Source organism: Bolinopsis microptera, chromosome 8 (genome assembly GCF_026151205.1).
Source record: "Bolinopsis microptera isolate Bmic1 chromosome 8, MBARI_Bmic_1.0, whole genome shotgun sequence".
Lineage (NCBI taxonomy): Eukaryota > Metazoa > Ctenophora > Tentaculata > Lobata > Bolinopsidae > Bolinopsis > Bolinopsis microptera.
The window spans coordinates 15,198,890-15,218,183 of record NC_087079.1 but is presented as its reverse complement, the minus strand read 5'-3'; the positions used below and the strand labels follow the sequence as shown (position 1 = coordinate 15,218,183).

The 19,294-nt window shown below is 39.6% G+C and overlaps 3 protein-coding genes across 4 annotated transcripts in view; 1 reads left to right on the top strand and 2 right to left on the bottom strand.

The window, feature by feature from the left end:
- The window catches only part of LOC134819352 (endosome/lysosome-associated apoptosis and autophagy regulator family member 2-like), a 39,901-nt gene that overhangs the window by 4,614 nt on the left and 15,993 nt on the right, over positions 1-19,294 (bottom strand). The window contains exons 9-17 of the mRNA XM_063829276.1: positions 15,473-15,556; positions 6,189-6,543; positions 5,967-6,046; positions 5,695-5,815; positions 5,347-5,481; positions 5,120-5,223; positions 4,823-4,959; positions 4,506-4,639; positions 4,101-4,232 (exon numbers count right to left, since the gene is read on the bottom strand). Coding sequence (XP_063685346.1) covers positions 4,101-4,232; positions 4,506-4,639; positions 4,823-4,959; positions 5,120-5,223; positions 5,347-5,481; positions 5,695-5,815; positions 5,967-6,046; positions 6,189-6,543; positions 15,473-15,556 — 1,282 coding nt within the window. The remainder of the gene's footprint in view (positions 1-4,100; positions 4,233-4,505; positions 4,640-4,822; positions 4,960-5,119; positions 5,224-5,346; positions 5,482-5,694; positions 5,816-5,966; positions 6,047-6,188; positions 6,544-15,472; positions 15,557-19,294) is intronic.
- Positions 1-19,294, bottom strand: part of LOC134819353 (store-operated calcium entry regulator STIMATE-like) — a 71,074-nt gene that overhangs the window by 50,218 nt on the left and 1,562 nt on the right. The window lies entirely within an intron of this gene.
- Positions 965-2,593, top strand: LOC134819811 (solute carrier family 22 member 4-like). The gene has a single exon (XM_063829959.1). It carries the CDS (start codon positions 965-967, stop codon positions 2,591-2,593), a length of 1,629 nt encoding a protein of 542 aa, XP_063686029.1.

The following is a 19,294-nucleotide window of genomic DNA, read 5'->3' as shown; positions in this document are numbered from 1 at the left end:
TATTATGTCATTACCATGACCGATACGACGAAATAATGCGCCTTCTAAATTATACGATGTTGATTTTAAATTCAATTCTTATAACTTACATTAAATTTAAGTAAATAATGAACACGTAAAAGTTCTATCTATGTTATTTTTCCCCAACGTTCGTTAATGAACAGTTGTTTTAATTGTTATACAGTTATACAGTATACACAAGGCCCTTTTCGATTGTATAACATTATGAAGAAAAACTATTAAATATACGATGAATTATTTAATAATTCACTTCTTATTTCACTTCTCCTTTCCACCTACTTCATTTCTTTGGTACATGGAGTTGAGGTGTCCCGCTATACCGCATCTATAACAAGTGATACTTAAAGACAATCTTAAGTTGATTCGGAGTCAGCATTTAAAAATACATCGAATGAAGAAACTTGCATACCCTCAGATACAAGGGCAGGTCTCTCCCAAACGTAGGATGGCCTGAGGTGCTTATCTCCTTTTCAGTAACCCTAAGCCACGGCACTCTGTGCCGAGGCACTATAAATTGTATCGTGCTATCAAAAATAATCAGTCCATTTCGTCAAATCTCTCACACCATTCCGAAATTCTACGATTTTGTGATAATTAAATCATTCAACATTCCAGAATATCACCACTGGTTTAACGGGTTTATCACTGGTTTAACAGGTTTATCAAATTATTCGTAGATACAACTCTCAAAGTCCTAGAGGCGCGTCACTAGCACCTCTTATCAAATCAAGGCCATTCCCAGTCCCCCTCCTGTTCACATTTCCAGTCTTACTGGGTTTTTTGCTGTGCACCGTACTATTGTAAACTAATCAATGCTCTGTTATTTTCTTTTTTTCTTCGAAATGAAATTACAAAATTTATACAAGTTTTTAGGTATTCTTCAAATTTTAAAACATAAATTTTAAAATTAAAGTTTATGAAAGCAATCCTTTAGAAAGCTAAGATGGACGAAAAACAGGAAAATTGTACAAAACAGGTAAATGGTAAAGAATCAGAAAAAGGAAATAAACTGGAAAAAGGACCGCTCACTATTGACGAAGCAGTGGACAGTATCTATAATGGTTTCAACCTAAAACTTCTGCTTGTCTACCTAACCGCTACTGGAACTGCGACCCAGACTGCCATGCAGATCTACATCACCATCTTCGCAGGATTCATCCCTTACACCCAGTGGAATTGCATCTCAAACAAATGCTCGACTCTTCTGGCCAACAGTAACGACACTAAAGAATTCTATAATCGCAAAACGATGTGCGACAACAACCTGGAGGCAGGAACAGACTTCAAGTGGACTAGTGAAAGGACAAGTTTTTCTATAGATTGGGGGCTCTACTGCGATACTGAGGCTAAGTTCACTGCAATTTCTAGCTTCTTCTTCATAGGTGCCGCACTGGGGCTTCTCATGTGTACAGCAGTGTTTGATAGATTCGGTAGGAAGAATGGAGCAATAGCAGGCAATCTGATCGGAGCTACTGCCACTCTTTTAGGGACATGGGTCCCATCTTTTGAGGTCATGCTTGTCATCAGGATCTTCCAAGGGATGGGAATGTTTATCAATTTCACTGGTATCTACGTCTGGTCTTTGGAGTTGACTCCAACACATCTTAGAATGTTTTCGACAGGTTCTATTATGAATTATTGGTCCGTTGGCTACATGCTGATAACATTGTGTGGTTACTTGATACCAACCTGGAATTACATTTTCTTAACAGTGGGTATTTTAAACTACACTCTTACTATCCCTCTTCTTATCTATCCCGCCTCTCCGAGATTTGCTCTGGTCAGAGGGAGAGAGGAGGAGGCTAAAAGAACCTTGGAGTCCTTCTCCCGGCTCTGCAACAACGAAACATCAATGGTTGCTGTGAACTTGACCTACAAAAAGAGAGTTCTAAACTTCTTCGAGCAGATTAAAGATTTCAAGACTTACCCAACTTTACGAAAAGAGACCCTCATAGGCCTAATAGGATGGTTCATTGTAGCTGTCCTCTTCTATGGGTTCTCCTTTGGCTGGGTACAGATCTCATCTGATCTGTATACAGGTCACCTAGCAGCTGCTATCAGCAAGTTTGTCGGCTACTCCAGCTCAATTCCGCTCTGCAACTTGCTCGGCAGGAAGAAGACCATGCTGAGTATCCTAGCAATAGGTCTCTTCTCAAACTTCCTGGCCATGCCTGATCTGCAGATCACTAAGGACTGGAGTCTGGAGTACGTGGCATGTCTGATTGGTAACTTAACATGCTCTGCAGCGTTTGGAGTGATGTATCTTTACACGGGGGAGCTCGCTCCCACTTCCCACAGAGGTATGATCATGTCCTTCAGCTCTTTTGCTGCTAGGGTTGGCAGCTTTACTGGTACCTATGTGGGACTCCTCTACGCTGTTGCAGATCGGCGTGTTCCTCTGGCTGTGTTCGCTGGACTGACTTGTGTCTTTATGATATCTATACTCTTCTTGTCAGATCCTACTGGCAGAAGGATACCTGAAACTCCTCTAGATGTGGAAATAATGACGGGTAATAAGGACTTCTTAGAGCCGCACCAGGATGTGGTCAAGAAGGAGACTGCAAGTAAATAGTCGAACAGTTTGCAATTATATCATCATAGCTTGGGTCAACCGGTCAGATTTTATTGTTATAAATTAAAATATAGTCTGGAGAAGACGATAGGTTTTAAAATTTCTAGTTTCTAACCCGAATAATATATTATAACATTATTGACAAAACCTTCAGTTTTATCAGCAGCTAAATATTAACACGTCAAGTTTACTAATTAATCATCTGATTTGTGCAGTAAAACCCCGATTTACCGATCGTGGTTTTACTGTACAATCATTGAATAATACCGCACTGTAGAGTTTTATCTTTATCTATTGTACACACTATCAGTATTCTTAACAACTCGAAAAAGACTCGTATTCTTTGTACAGTTAAACCCTCATTTATCGCGAAAAAGCCTTGGTAAATAGAGGTTCGCGGTAAATCGGGTTATGGTTGTTCACATTGTAGTTGTTAAAACCACAATTTGGGGAAGAAATGGCCGCAGTAAATCGGGTTTTGTGGTAAAAAGCAATTCTGCTAGTTACGTAGTGTTTTTCTGCAAACTCATTTTTCCCTAATATTTCAATATTACAATAACTCGATAAGTTCTTATGAAATCTGGTAAAAATGTTGGCTTTGCTTCAGCAAACAATTATCAGTTTTATCGGTTTAATCTGTATCTGTTTTAAATCTAGTGAAAAGATTTCATACCGATAATATTAAATCAAAGTTCTAAACAAGGGATAGTTTAAAAAACAACGCCCAAGTCTAATCTTTCCCTAAAACAAAAACTAAAAATTAAAAACTTCATTGCAATTTCCGCCAATATCTCTTATCATAACTCAAATTACGGAGATAATGCAGGTCAAAGATATTATTTAAATAAAGATTTCTTTTACATAAATCATGCACAATCAGCGAGAATAGATTGCTTTGGGGTCTTCCTCTTCTCCCTGGTAAGTCCAGTGTATTGATGGCAAAAATGAGGGAAGAAAACGCTGGTCCGTCAATAGGACCCCGCAAAACATGTCCTAACATTCTCCACCGACTACGGGCCACTTTTTCTGACAATGGTTCAGCATTGCAGCGTTTATACAAGTTTTTGTTGGAGATGACTCCTGGGTACTTTATATTCAAAATAGTGCGAAGATGTCTGCGGTGAACAACATCTAGTTTTTCAAGGAATATTTTGGGGACGGCCCAACAGGATGAGTTGTACATAAGAACCGATACGACTAAAGCATTATACAGTATTAGACGTTTGTTTAGGGGCAGTTTATCACTCCAGGCCTTCTTGTAATTGTTAAAGGCAGCATATCCCAGGTTTATGCGACGCTGAATATCAGCTTTGCTACACAAGACGGACCCTAGAGTGATACTTTTCCTCCATGCTTCATTCCCCGACACTAATTTTCCATCACTGTCGACTTCACCCGTACTAGCTAAATAAACATGAGTGAAATACCGATAATGAATAACCTAATAGCCTATAATACATACTGCAATTAAAGTCAAGTATTACCAATCTCAGAAATAGTAACTAACCAGGTGCTGACATTGTGCCAGCAGGACACTTCTCACACTGAGACTGGTAGTTGGATTCCAGAACACTACCCGACGTCATGTGGTACGAGTCTGCAGGACACTCCATACACTTCCCGTCCTCGTATACCATTCCTGATCACAAAACAATTTCAAAATATTAAATGGGAACAAGTCGTCTTGGATTTTCCTCAGGAAAGCTTAGTCCTTGATAAAATATCTGTTATTATAATGATTTCAATTGTTATTATAATGATATCAATTCTATGCATTCTTCACTTGAACATGCTGTTCAAGTGAAGAATGCATAGAATTTTGGTTGCATTAATATTTATAAATGAGTAGTCAGTAGTTTAAACAAAAAGAAGAACCAAGCATGACACTAACTTGAGCTATTGCTTTTCTTACCTTGAGCGCATTCCTCGCAGCTGGAGCCGTCACATGGGAAACAGAAACTACTGCCACCTTCAATAGTATTGGTGAAGTTTACGCCGTAAAGTTGCAGGTAGGATCCACTTCCTGATAGTTGAATGGAGAAATCCCTGAAAATAATGAAACTATTGAAGAATTTAATTTGATAACATTGTTATTAACAAAATATTCAGTATGAGTATATGATTTCCAATGATATGAACGTTTGAAAATGTCCATTCAGCTCAGCTCGCTCTAAAAACATTTAGAATTCTTTTTATTTCCTTATTTGAAATGTTGGTTATATCACTCACATTCTAATATCACCGTCCTGTCCGTCGTTCTTCAGAACGTAAGTGTGAGCAGTCTGAGGATCTCCCTCCCCTGTTGACTTGTCGAACCTCTCAGTTACCTCCTGCCTCATCACATTACTTTTTGTGAACGTCACTTTCTGCAAAGTTGTTTTATCTGCTGTCATTCTTAAAACAAAATTATTTGTTTAAACGTTTATGAGAAGAACATTTTCGTGAATGCACTAAAAAAAACAAAATAGTTACAGAATTACAAACCACTAACCAGAGAATTGAAATTACGTTTAGTAAATATCTAACCTTGATTATAAGAAAAGTGCAAGACTGAGGACAGAAGAGCTTGAACTTGACGCCAAAGAGCCCGACCACATTACTCTTGATCACTTTCGAGCTGAACCTAACCTCTTGATAATAACAGAGATATCAAATCGTGATAGAAAAACTTGGAAATTCAATAATTATAAGATTAAGAAAACAATCAATCGCGAAAAATGTCTCTAATACCACTATTACTATTATTGTATTACCTCCAAAATGAATAGCAATCACAGGTTGATGATGAGATGGTCTTCCTAAAAGGAAGGGTCCAGCTGGAATCCAACACTCGGGAGATCTCACATTCCAAGAAGATGGTATCTCATTCCACCACACGTGGTACAGCCCTGAGGTGAATATTTCATTTCAAAACTATAATCTAGGAGGAAGGAGCATTTATCAGATTCCTATAAGTTTTGATATGTATCCTTAGATAATAGGGAAATAGAATCGAACAATTCCGACTTGAACTAATATCAAAATTGTTCTCACCCGAAAACTAGGCGTGCTAAAAAGTAGAATATTCTAGTAACTTTATAATACCGAGAAATCGCGATTACCTTTCAGAGAAATGGTGTTGGGGTCACATGGGGAACACTGATCACTACCAAAGGGATTGTGAGTACCGTCAGGACAGAACACACATGTCTCTTCTTTCTTCTCACTTCCTGGCTGGCACGCCTGTTGTGGAGATTTAATCATTGATAAGCTATTACAAAATCACAAACAGGCCATTATGTGTTTTGAAGTTTTTGCAATTTTGAATAGTGAACAATTGAACGTATTATCTGATTTCTTAACTGTTTCTTAACTGTTAATATTAAATACTAACGGGACAGTCGTAAGTTTCCGAAGGGATAGATTTTTGACATTTGTTTGGAATAATCTCTTTGACTGAAACTGTACTCTTTCCTGCAAGAAACATTTTGTCGAAAAAAATAGTGGGGTGTAAAAATTTAAACCGCTGTTAATCAGGTGCAGATTATACAAATACTTTTATTGTTTAATAACAACAATAAAAGACAAATTCCAACCACCAAAAAGTTCCACTCACCAGCTGAGCATTCACCAACAACGGGCAGGAAATCACTCACACCACACGTGACCTTGTCCAAACACTCAGCTGACCCAGCTGGAGCGTACTTCCCCTCAGGACACTCTGAACAAGTTGAAGAGTCAGCAGCGTACTGGTTGTTAGAACAAGGAGTACACTCGCTGGAACCCTCCGAGCTGCTAATAGTTCCGGGAGGACACGCGATACATTTTGTGTAAGGTTCCACTCCTGACACGGTGATGTTGAGTAGGCGGGGGGATTCAAGGGGGACGGAGCTGCTCGTGATGGTCTCAGTGTCGAAGAATGCGGTCGATTTGACTTGGAAGATGTACTTTCCTTTGGCAGAAACAGGCAGCTGAAAAGAAAGTGATTTAAGCGGACATCAACAGTTTATAGTAGTACAGATAAATACTATAGGGTACTAGCCAAATGTTAAGAATTTTTGAAGATTTTTGAAGAATTTTGAAGAGAAGCTTTTCTGCTGTCTCCAGTGACCAATCAGTGAGGTCAGCGATAGTGACACAAGTCGCCATCAAGGTACCGGAAGCAGTATATCCGGAGAAAACTTACATGGAAGCAAAATCATTAGAATAGAAGAAAGGATTTTGAAATCAAATTTCGCTGTTTTGACTGAATTTGTCTTGAACGAATAATTCCTATTATATTAAGACGCAATGAAACTATATGTTCTTATACAAACATTATTTTAAATGATAATCTTATAATGCAAATTTTAAATGCTATAATTTGTGTTCGTAAACACTAAACTACCTTTAACAAGATAATTTTAAAAGGGATAAATATAGTGAATTTGTCTACAGCAAAAGTAATCAGATTGTTACAACTTTAAAGTTAGAAATGATCCACAATAAATGGGTAAGGGAGTTGCCAATTTGTTGTGGTATGTACTATGTCAAACTGAAGGGGTCTGGTCCTGTTTAACTGAATGTTACCTCGAATAGACAACAAACCCGTTAAAATTATCAATCAAATTTATAGTCAGTTGACACTCCAATAATTGTAGGTTCAAAATAACGCGAGTCTATGAAGTTACTGCAAAAACTGTCCTCAAACTCAAACGTTGATGAGTGCCTGGAACTCCTCAAAAGTGATCCTTCCGTCCCCATTCAGATCAGCCAGTTTAAACATATCCTCCAGCTCTTTATCACTGTGCTCTTGGTCGGAGTTCATGGTGGCTAAAACCTGTCTCAACTCTTCCCTGTTGATGTGGCCGTCCCCGTTCTCGTCGAACATTTTAAACGCCTCTTTAAGGGACTGCTCATCACTCATAATTTCGTGTTTTTCCTCTGCCTCCTTCACCATTAGAGCGAACTCTAGGTAGCTAATGAGGCCATCTCCATCCTTGTCAGCCTGACCTATCATCTCCTTGCACTCTTCAGGTGAAACAGCTTGTCCCAGTTTCTCCATACACTTCTCTAATTCACTACTACATATCGTCCCGTTTCCATCCAGGTCAAACCTAGTGAACACATCTCGCAGCTCTTTCAGCTCCGCCAACTTTACTTTCTTCAGCACTGTAACTGCTACATGGAACTCCTCTGGATCCATTCTCCCGTTCAGGTCTCTATCTGCACATAATATAATGAACTTTAGGTCATCTTTATTGTATTTTTCTCCCAGTGCTTTTTTCATACACTTGCCCAGCTCCTTGCCACAGAGGAACCCATCTTGGTCCTTGTCGAATGCTTTGAAGATTACCTCGTAATTCATCGCTGTACAGGAGTTTGTGAGATAGGCAAAGATTTAAAGAAGCGTGATAAAAACTGGAAAAATATTTGAAAATAAGTGAAACTAATGAGATATTGTCTATACTTGCGAAGCAGGCAAAACTTGTGAAAACTCCATTACTGACAATTACGAAGCTAAGTGCATTTATTTCCTTAAATCAGAAAGCATGATGGCGGCAGACAGCCACGCCGGGCAAATGAATAATGATGATACCAAAATAAACCACTCCTTTACAGAGATGGTACAGAATACAGGTGGACCTAATGAACGCCTACGGCCGGGTTCCCCACAACTTGATAATATATGCTCTAAGACATTATAAGTTCCCAAACTGGCTCATAGAATATATGTTTAAGTACTATGATGAGCTGATTGTGAGAGTGGTGACAAAGGACTGGAAAACAAACTGGTTCTTTTATATGTTAGGTCTTTTTCAGGGCGACCCTCTATCGGTTGTACTGTTCTTAATAGTTTTCAACCTACTATTGGATCTCCTGAAAAATCAAAGCGACTTGGGTTACAAGCCGTCTTTTAGTTCTAGCAGCACGTCAAGTCGTGCTTTTGCTGACGACCTAACTCTGATGTCTCCCAGGCTGGAAAAGATGAAGAAGCTAATAGATGTGATGGAAAGATTTCTTACTTGGTCAAGGAAAATGAAAGCCAAGCCGAGTAAATGCGTATCCCTGGGGATGAAGGTTATAGATGGAAGGTATGTGTCCTATGACCCTGAAATTTTCATAGATGGAGCTCAAATCCAGTTTATTGGAAATACACCGATGAAGTTTCTTGGCCATTGGATATATGTGGATCTGGGCCTCAAAGATACCAAGAAGCTGATAGAAGACAAACTGATTACACTGTTTCAGGCAGTGGACGGATCAGGCCTTAATGGAGTGATGAAATGCTGGATTTACAACAACCTCCTAACCAGCAAGCTCTCCTGGGACCTGATGATCTACAACCTCCCGGTTAGTTTTGTCAAAGATCTTGAAGCAATATGTACGAAGTATCTGAAGAAATGGCTAGGTGTAACAAAGACAATTACTGTCAGTGTGCTTTACAGAAATAAGGATTGCTTTGGATTGAATCTTAAAAGACTATTGGACTTATACAAGTTCCTTCAGGTGTCCAAAGGTTACTCTCTAAAGAACAGCAAGGATCCTAAAGTTAAGGAGGTCTACGAGCACAGGGCCAAGAAACAAGAAGGGAGCAGTCGGTGGGGTTACACTAATGAGCTGAGTGCTAGAGAAAGAGATCTCTACTTCAGAGAGTTAGTAGGGGTAACAGTGCAAGGCAGGATGGGCTTGGGATCCAAGAGGAGTGTAGCCAGTGAAAAGGAAAAACTGAAAGAACTGGTATCCCACATCTCAGAGCAGGATATCCTGTTGACACTGGTAGACAAGGGAGTTCAAGGACAATTCTTAACATGGGAAAACACCATGCAGCTAGACCTAGGTTGGAACAACCTTATTTACAACTACAAGATGAGCCCTGCTCTTCTTAAGTTCCACCTCAATGCAACCCATGACGTTGCAAATACTCCAGCAAACATGAGCCTGTGGAACTATGCTGACACAGGACACTGTCCACTTTGCGGATGGAGACACTGCAACATTAAACACATTTTGGTAGCTTGCAACTTCTCGCTAAACAACAAACGATACAATTGGAGGCATGACAACGTGCTGCGGGTCATTGCGAAATCCCTACTGGATCAAATCGAGAAGTTCAACAACAAAGATTTTAAACTTGAAGTTCAGGACTGGACAGGCTTCAAGTCATCTAGCAGCTGTTACCAAAAACCGAAGACGAAGATGAAAAGAGAGAGCCCTTTTGAGAAAGACCAAGATTGGCAGATTATCTGGGACGAAGATGACCTCCCAGCACAGTTCCCCCAGCACATCTACGGAACTGCAGAACGTCCCGATATTGTAGTCTGGTCTGATAAAGGAAAGGTGGTCATATTAGTAGAGTTGACAGTTGGTGACGAGAGTAACTTTAGTGACCAAGTAGAACGTAAACAAGCACGTTACAACAGAGAGCTTATTCCTGGGCTGCATGGCAGTGGGTGGAAAGCTCAGCTTTTTACGGTAGAGGTTGGGTGTAGAGGCTTCTGGCATCATACCTTACCAGCCCTACTAAACTACTTTGGTGTTACAAAGAGAGTAAAGAAAGCAGTGTTCCAAGAGGCGGCTTTGGTTGCTCTCAGATGTTCCTATGCAATCTGGTTAGCAAGAGAAAACAAGAAGTGGAGTCCCTGCTACAACATCGCACAAAGACCCACTATTCTACCATCAACTGAGTGAGCTGAGTGTTGGGCCCTTAAAACATTGTTTAAAGCCACACCTGGAATCTCAAGTACCAGGATCAGTGATGGAAGCTAAGCAGATACATAGATGGAGTTGCTATCGAAAGATATAGAACTCAGGTATCCAACATCGTACCTTGATTATATTGTAGTATTTTCTCACAATGGAAATGGACATGGCGCCTTGCAGGGAGGCGAGTTTCACTGTTGACAGCGGGAAAGACAGCTGACTCTGACGAAAGTGTTAGTGACTCTTGGGAAAGACCGAGTGACGCCTGGGAAAGACTGGTGACATCTGGAAAGACTGATGACCCCTGCGAAAGTGCAGAGTTTAGCAATAGGCTTAGTAGGCCCCCGCTTTACAGAAAGCAATCACTACAAAACAATATACAGATAAATGCCTCAAGACCTCCGATCAGGTGGGGAGCATCAAAGGTCAACCCGGATTAACTGATGAAGGACCTTTGAGAAAGGACGACAATATTTGTCAATGGTGCAAGCGCGAGTTCAAACAAGTCGCAAAACATCTGTGGAGATGTAAGATGAGACCGGCGGAGCTCATAACCGAGCCTCAGGTGAGGGGAGATGACATCCGTAATAATTTGTCGGAGCAGGGAACAAGCCAGGTTTACAACCACAGCGCAGAAACGGGACCTGCAAGCTCTGATATACAGTTCCACTTTAAAGACTTAGAACCGCCTGCCATAGTGATGGAGGTCACAAAGAAACTTAAACTACCAACAGCAGCAGAGAAGGGAGTATGGAAGGGAATTGATGAAGACCTGATTGTTTTGGTGAACAATGTAGCAGCAGAGGACGTGGAGTCCCGACTGGAGAAGGTAGAAAAGCTGGTATACAGCTATCTGGAAAGTAGATTCGGTGAAGAGGAAGCGAAGAAACCTCGTGTTCCCCAGAAGGAAAAGGAGAACAAGGAGACAAAAGTTATTCGCTTGGCCAAGAGAGAGGCTAAGAGAAACAAGAAAGATGCTAGGAGAAGCAATGATCAGAATATGTTGGCTCAAGCTAAGACTGAGTACCTGAGACTCGTGCGCTTACATAACAAAAGCCGTCGTAATGAGCTCAGGAAGAAGAAGAATAAGGAGAGCAAAAAGGAACAGTCACAGTTTAAACAAAACCCATTTCAATTTGGAAGGAAACTGCTTGACGGGGATAAGAAGAACAAACCCCCTAATTTCTCCAAGGAAGTGGCTGACAGATTCTTTAAGAATGAGTACTGTGATAAGGAGAGAAGTGCTCTATATGTAAAGCTTAAAGGACTGCCCGATGCCCCAGTACCAAAGACTGCATTTGAGATGGAGAGATTGGACTGGGATGAGTTTCAAACGAAGCTGAAAAGCCGTAGAAACAAATCATCACCTGGTCCGAATGGAGTCCCATATCTGGTATATAAGAGATGTCCCAGAATGGCGAAAGCAGTATTCAAATTGCTGGATTCTCTATGGGAAAGCCAGAGAGTCCCGCTGCAATGGCGAGTAGGTGAAGCCATTCTGATAGCAAAAACTGAGGATTTAGATGACCCTAGTAAGTTCAGAAACATCACTAAAACAAACACTAGTGGGAAGTTGCAGATGGGATTACTAGCGGACAGAATGCTAGAGTATATGGTCAGTAATAGCTACATAGACACGTCTATCCAGAAAGGATTCCTGCGTAAGACACCAGGTTGCCTCGAGCATACTCAGGCTCTGATGGAAGAGTTAAAGGATGCCAAATCTAATAGACGACAGATCTTTGCAGTTTGGGTGGACCTAATGAACGCCTACGGCCGGGTTCCCCACAACTTGATAATATATGCTCTAAGACATTATAAGTTCCCAAACTGGCTCATAGAATATATGTTTAAGTACTATGATGAGCTGATTGTGAGAGTGGTGACAAAGGACTGGAAAACAAACTGGTTCTTTTATATGTTAGGTCTTTTTCAGGGCGACCCTCTATCGGTTGTACTGTTCTTAATAGTTTTCAACCTACTATTGGATCTCCTGAAAAATCAAAGCGACTTGGGTTACAAGCCGTCTTTTAGTTCTAGCAGCACGTCAAGTCGTGCTTTTGCTGACGACCTAACTCTGATGTCTCCCAGGCTGGAAAAGATGAAGAAGCTAATAGATGTGATGGAAAGATTTCTTACTTGGTCAAGGAAAATGAAAGCCAAGCCGAGTAAATGCGTATCCCTGGGGATGAAGGTTATAGATGGAAGGTATGTGTCCTATGACCCTGAAATTTTCATAGATGGAGCTCAAATCCAGTTTATTGGAAATACACCGATGAAGTTTCTTGGCCATTGGATATATGTGGATCTGGGCCTCAAAGATACCAAGAAGCTGATAGAAGACAAACTGATTACACTGTTTCAGGCAGTGGACGGATCAGGCCTTAATGGAGTGATGAAATGCTGGATTTACAACAACCTCCTAACCAGCAAGCTCTCCTGGGACCTGATGATCTACAACCTCCCGGTTAGTTTTGTCAAAGATCTTGAAGCAATATGTACGAAGTATCTGAAGAAATGGCTAGGTGTAACAAAGACAATTACTGTCAGTGTGCTTTACAGAAATAAGGATTGCTTTGGATTGAATCTTAAAAGACTATTGGACTTATACAAGTTCCTTCAGGTGTCCAAAGGTTACTCTCTAAAGAACAGCAAGGATCCTAAAGTTAAGGAGGTCTACGAGCACAGGGCCAAGAAACAAGAAGGGAGCAGTCGGTGGGGTTACACTAATGAGCTGAGTGCTAGAGAAAGAGATCTCTACTTCAGAGAGTTAGTAGGGGTAACAGTGCAAGGCAGGATGGGCTTGGGATCCAAGAGGAGTGTAGCCAGTGAAAAGGAAAAACTGAAAGAACTGGTATCCCACATCTCAGAGCAGGATATCCTGTTGACACTGGTAGACAAGGGAGTTCAAGGACAATTCTTAACATGGGAAAACACCATGCAGCTAGACCTAGGTTGGAACAACCTTATTTACAACTACAAGATGAGCCCTGCTCTTCTTAAGTTCCACCTCAATGCAACCCATGACGTTGCAAATACTCCAGCAAACATGAGCCTGTGGAACTATGCTGACACAGGACACTGTCCACTTTGCGGATGGAGACACTGCAACATTAAACACATTTTGGTAGCTTGCAACTTCTCGCTAAACAACAAACGATACAATTGGAGGCATGACAACGTGCTGCGGGTCATTGCGAAATCCCTACTGGATCAAATCGAGAAGTTCAACAACAAAGATTTTAAACTTGAAGTTCAGGACTGGACAGGCTTCAAGTCATCTAGCAGCTGTTACCAAAAACCGAAGACGAAGATGAAAAGAGAGAGCCCTTTTGAGAAAGACCAAGATTGGCAGATTATCTGGGACGAAGATGACCTCCCAGCACAGTTCCCCCAGCACATCTACGGAACTGCAGAACGTCCCGATATTGTAGTCTGGTCTGATAAAGGAAAGGTGGTCATATTAGTAGAGTTGACAGTTGGTGACGAGAGTAACTTTAGTGACCAAGTAGAACGTAAACAAGCACGTTACAACAGAGAGCTTATTCCTGGGCTGCATGGCAGTGGGTGGAAAGCTCAGCTTTTTACGGTAGAGGTTGGGTGTAGAGGCTTCTGGCATCATACCTTACCAGCCCTACTAAACTACTTTGGTGTTACAAAGAGAGTAAAGAAAGCAGTGTTCCAAGAGGCGGCTTTGGTTGCTCTCAGATGTTCCTATGCAATCTGGTTAGCAAGAGAAAACAAGAAGTGGAGTCCCTGCTACAACATCGCACAAAGACCCACTATTCTACCATCAACTGAGTGAGCTGAGTGTTGGGCCCTTAAAACATTGTTTAAAGCCACACCTGGAATCTCAAGTACCAGGATCAGTGATGGAAGCTAAGCAGATACATAGATGGAGTTGCTATCGAAAGATATAGAACTCAGGTATCCAACATCGTACCTTGATTATATTGTAGTATTTTCTCATATTGTATATTCGACATGAACTTGAAAAACTTTACCGATAATCTATTTAGGTCATATTTGGTGATAGATCTTTAATTATATGAATCATTTTCTAGCATTAGTATTACATATGTATTTCCAAGCATACCATACGTTACCAGTCCTTATTATATATCATTCAAGTACATTTCTGGGATGTTTACATCAAAGTTTAAACACTACTGAGTATAAGCTTTATCTTAATTGTTAATAGTGGTGTTATTAAACTTTAATTCGTTATAATTATTATTATTGAATCTTGTACGAAGTTGTCTTTAGTTAAAAGGTTATGAACATTTTCCAATCCGTCTGAAGTTAAATGCGCCTAAAAATTGAAAATTGGTCAATACTCATATCAGAAAACATCGAAAAATAAAGCTCAAAGATCGCATCGAAAATTTTCAAAGGCTACTAAAACAGATTCATATCGACGATCGTTTGATTATTGGGAAGTTCACCAGAAGTAAACTCAGCAACAACGCTTTAAAAATTTAATAAATAATGATCAAAGAAAAACACAAAAGCGTACTAAAATCGCAAACATTACGTACGAAATTTGTGAGTGGGGACTGGGGAGCACCCCTGGCGACTCCATATAACGGTTTGAAATATTAGGTTTCTTATTAAAATTCAAATAAAGATAGGTTTTAAAAGTTTTTTATCGAGTTAGCCAGTTGCCAGGAGCGCTCATGAATGTGTTGCAGTGTTGGTAGAAAATTCTGTCAATATTTAAATTCGTTCAATATATTTCAATATTATAATATATACGTATTTTCTGTTAGAGTGTTTAAATTCTTTTGTTTGATTTTTAAGACGTTCATTAAGATAATAATATGCTGATGATGGATTTAGTGCTGCTTTTATAATCACATTATACAACAGTAGTCCTTTGAAGAAGACAGAATTCCTGCAAAATATTGACCCGTAGATTTTCAGCCATGACATGACGAATGTGAACCCGTGTCCCGTGATCACAGGAAGGAAATTAATATATATAATCTATATTAATAGTATTCTTTGATAGTCAGTTTTGATCTTATCAAAACTTGCGCTGAACACAATAAAATAACAACTAAATTACTACAAAAACGATCAAAATGTCGACCCAAAATCTTACACGTGCAATTGCCCGTTTCCGCCCGCGTTAAGCTATGCAAATTTTTAATTTGCACGTGGGCGGTCATACAAACATAGGTACAGGGAGAAACTTATTATTTTAAAGTGCTAAACCTCAATATTCTGCCAGTTGTTCAGTGGACTTCCTGACTTTGTTACTTTCGCATCTCCACCATCACAACTTTGGTAATCTTTTAGCTGGAAGAAGAAGTATAATTATAATTGTATATTCATGTATAGAGCTGTGTCGGATTAATCCCAAGTTATTTAAAATCAAGTATATTATACAATATACATGGATATTCGTGAATTTAGATCATAACATAACTGAAAAGAGAAAAGTTTTTGCGTAAGTTAAGTTTTGGGGTATCGAATATCAGTTAACACGTACTCAAAGTTCAACTTGACTCATCTTGAAACCCGGATTGTATTTGTACTAGGTAATTTACAGTCAAATTGTTATCTCTCAATGTACAATGTATTAATAAAATATCCCGCCCCTTACACCATAAAAGAGATGCCAGCGACTTAGGTTACAGCTTTACACATTACAGTTCATAAAAGTTAAGCATTGCACTACTAAAACAGTAGACCTAGAAAATAGCCGATACCTCAGCAAATTACTGTCTCATCTTAAATCGTTTAAATTATGAAATGAAATGAGGTATTTATATCCCGCTCATATGATTAACCAACAACACAAGGAAGAGGTTAACCATGTCAGAGCGGCTGACTGTGAGTAATGTGAGCAAATGTGTAAAATGAACAAAAGTATAACTCAAAAAGGCTTAAGACAAAATTAAAACATCTTTTATTGTAAACACCACACTAAACTAAAAAGAAGCAGAAACCATACAATACGTGTAGGTATTATAAATGATAATACAGTGACATGATCAACAAAAAAGAGAGACAGATCCTAGAAAGGTAGAGATCAAGACATAAAATGGAGTGCAGTAAAAAATAAAAGCCAATGTGTCTTGCAAAGTGAAGACAAATGGGAAGAAAAAACATCAGAACTGATTATATAAATGGTTCTTTAACATTCGCTTGAAGCAGTTGGTATCAGTAATACATCTCAACATCATTGGAAGAGAGTTCCATGCAATCGGTGCATGGCTTGAGAAACGTCTGTCATCAACTTTTGACCTTTTATTCTTTGGTACCTTTAACATGAGATGGTCACCAGATCTTTTCGACCTGGTCATGGTGTTTGAAAGTTCTGTATCCACTACAGCCACATCTAGTAATGCTTTTAGGTAATCAGGTGCAGTACCGTGAACTGATTTGTGGGTTAAAAGACAAACCTTAAAGAAGATTCGTTGGTCTATAGGGAGTATGTGGGCCTTCTTATAGAAGGGAACCAAGTCCGTGGTTCTGTCTTCTATGTTATAGATGAAACGAACTGCCCCATTAAGGGTGGATCTAAGTTTGTTTAATCTGGTCTTGGGTAGATTCATGTACAGAGAATTACAGTAATCTAATTTAGATATAACTAGTTGTTTCACCAACATCAATTTAATGCCTTCATCCAGGTAACGACCAATAGTTCTTAAGTTCATCATTGTCCAGCTACATTTCCTTTTCACATTATTTATTTGTCTTTCCATGTTTAAAGTTTCATCAAATTTGACACCTAGACTCTTCCAGCTGTCTCCTTTGCACTCCGTAGGTAGAATTTCAGTGCTTCCGAATTGTAGTCTGACACTGAGTTCACACTTTTTTAGAACATGGCTCTTTCCTAACACCAGTAGTTCTGTCTTTGTTTCATTCAGTTTCATGTAATTGTTCACCATCCATGTTTTGATCTCTGCAAGACATTTGTTTGTCCTGTCTTGGACATCAGTGAACTGTACCACACGGTTTGGTTGAAACGAGATGTACAGTTGGGAATCATCTGCATATAGCTGTATATCAAGACCATATTTGGCAGCAATTTTTTGGAGAGCTTTGATATAGAGGATGAAAAGAATAGGCCTCAAGAGTGATCCCTGGGGAACTCCAAACAAAAGCTCCAAGAAAGTAGAAAGAGTATCGTCAATCTTCACACAGAAGCACGTCTCTTCTCAAGGTAGGACTTTATCCATTGCAGTGCACTTCCAGTAATTCCATAGTCTTTCATAAGCTTTTCCAATAAGACTGTGCAGTGTGGTCAATGGTATCAAACGCTGCACTTAAGTCGAGAAGTACAACAATAACAACATTCCCAGCTTCAATTTCTTTGTTAAGATCATCATACATTCTTACAAGTAGTGTTTCACAGCTGTGGTTAGGGCGGTATCCAGATTGGACGTCCGAGTAGAGGCTATGTGTCGTGAGATGGACGTTGAGCTGGTTAAGTACAGTTCTCTCTAGGATCTTGGAGAAGGCAGAGAGGTTAGAGACTGGTCGATAGTTACTGAGAATATCAACATCAGCATTTTCCTTCTTCAAAGTCGGCTTGATGACTGCTTTCTTCATATCTGAGGGAAAGATTCCAGTCTTTAAGGATGAGTTCAAGACGTGGAGTAAAATAGGTGTCAGTTCAGCGACACAGTTTTTTAAGAGAAATGCTGGGATCGGATCCAAGCAGCAGAACTTGTTGGACATCTTCGATACCAGGTCTTTGAGTTCATCAGCTGTTATCTCAGAGAAATTATCAAAGATGAAGTCTTTATCAAGAACAGGATCTTTGTCTTTGTCTTTGTCTTTGTCGTTGTCGTTGTCTTTGTCTTTGTCTTTGTCTTTGTCTTTGTTTATATCTTTGTCTTTGTCTTTGTCTTTGTCTTTGTTTATATCTTTGTCTTTGTCTTTGTCTTTGTCTTTGTCTTTGTCTTTGTCTTTGTCTTTGTCTTTGTCTTTGACAGAATCTTTTCCTTCCTTCTCAATGGCTCGTCTGATGGTAGCAACCTTTTCAGCGAAAAAATCTTTAAAATCTTCTGATAGTTTAACAGGATCCTTGTAGTTTGGAAGGTTTTGGGTGTCATTTCCTAAAAGTCTGTTGACTTTTTTGTACAATGCTTTAGTATCCCCTGAAGAGGACCTAAGAGAGGTTTTGTGGTGAGCACATCTTTTAACAAACTCTACTCGGGAAAACTCATCTCTTAGCTTAATATAATCAGATCTCAAGTACTCAGATCTTTCACTGTCTATATAATCTACTTTATCTTTTCTCCAGGCACGTTCCGCAGTTCTTCTTTTTCGCCTGAGAATACGAAGTTCTAGATCTAACCAGGGCATTGGCTTCTTGGTAATCTTCTTTTTTATGTAGGGACAATCTTTATCCATTAACTGAGTGAGTACGGTGTTGTAAAGGACGACAGCATCATTCGGAGACATATCTTTGGGGAAGTTTGTCAGTTTTGAAATTACAATATCTTCTTTAAACTGTTCTGTATCAATTAAATTAAAGTTTCTGTAGTTCATAAATTTAACGTCTTCTTTGGTCTTTGTCTTGATGTCTGCATCGAAGAGGACAAGGAAATGGTCAGATTTGGTTCTTGAGGGACGGATTTCAAATGAAGTCAGTTTTTCCTTGAAGGATCTATTAGTAACTACAAGATCTAGGGTTCCACCTTGGTCATGGGTTGGCTCAAGAGGAACATGTTGATAAAGGTCATACTCCTCCAGGAGTTGGTAGAGCTTCTTTGGGTAGTGTTCTTCAGTCTTTTCCATGTGAAAGTTGAAATCTCCAGCGATAATAGGAAAACCAGGTTTGACTGTGAGGTCTTTAAGGTAGTCTTCAAATTCTTCTAGAAAGGCACACTCCGTGTACCGAGCCTTCTTGGTATAAGGAGGCCGATACAAGTTCACAAGTCTCACAATATCTTGTTGAGATTGTAGCAGTGATTCCATCACTTGGAAGGATTTGTACTTCGTGACCTTACTATTACATTTTAACTGGAGGACATCACGAAATAGCATAGCTATACCTCCTCCTCCTCTATGTTTTCGTGG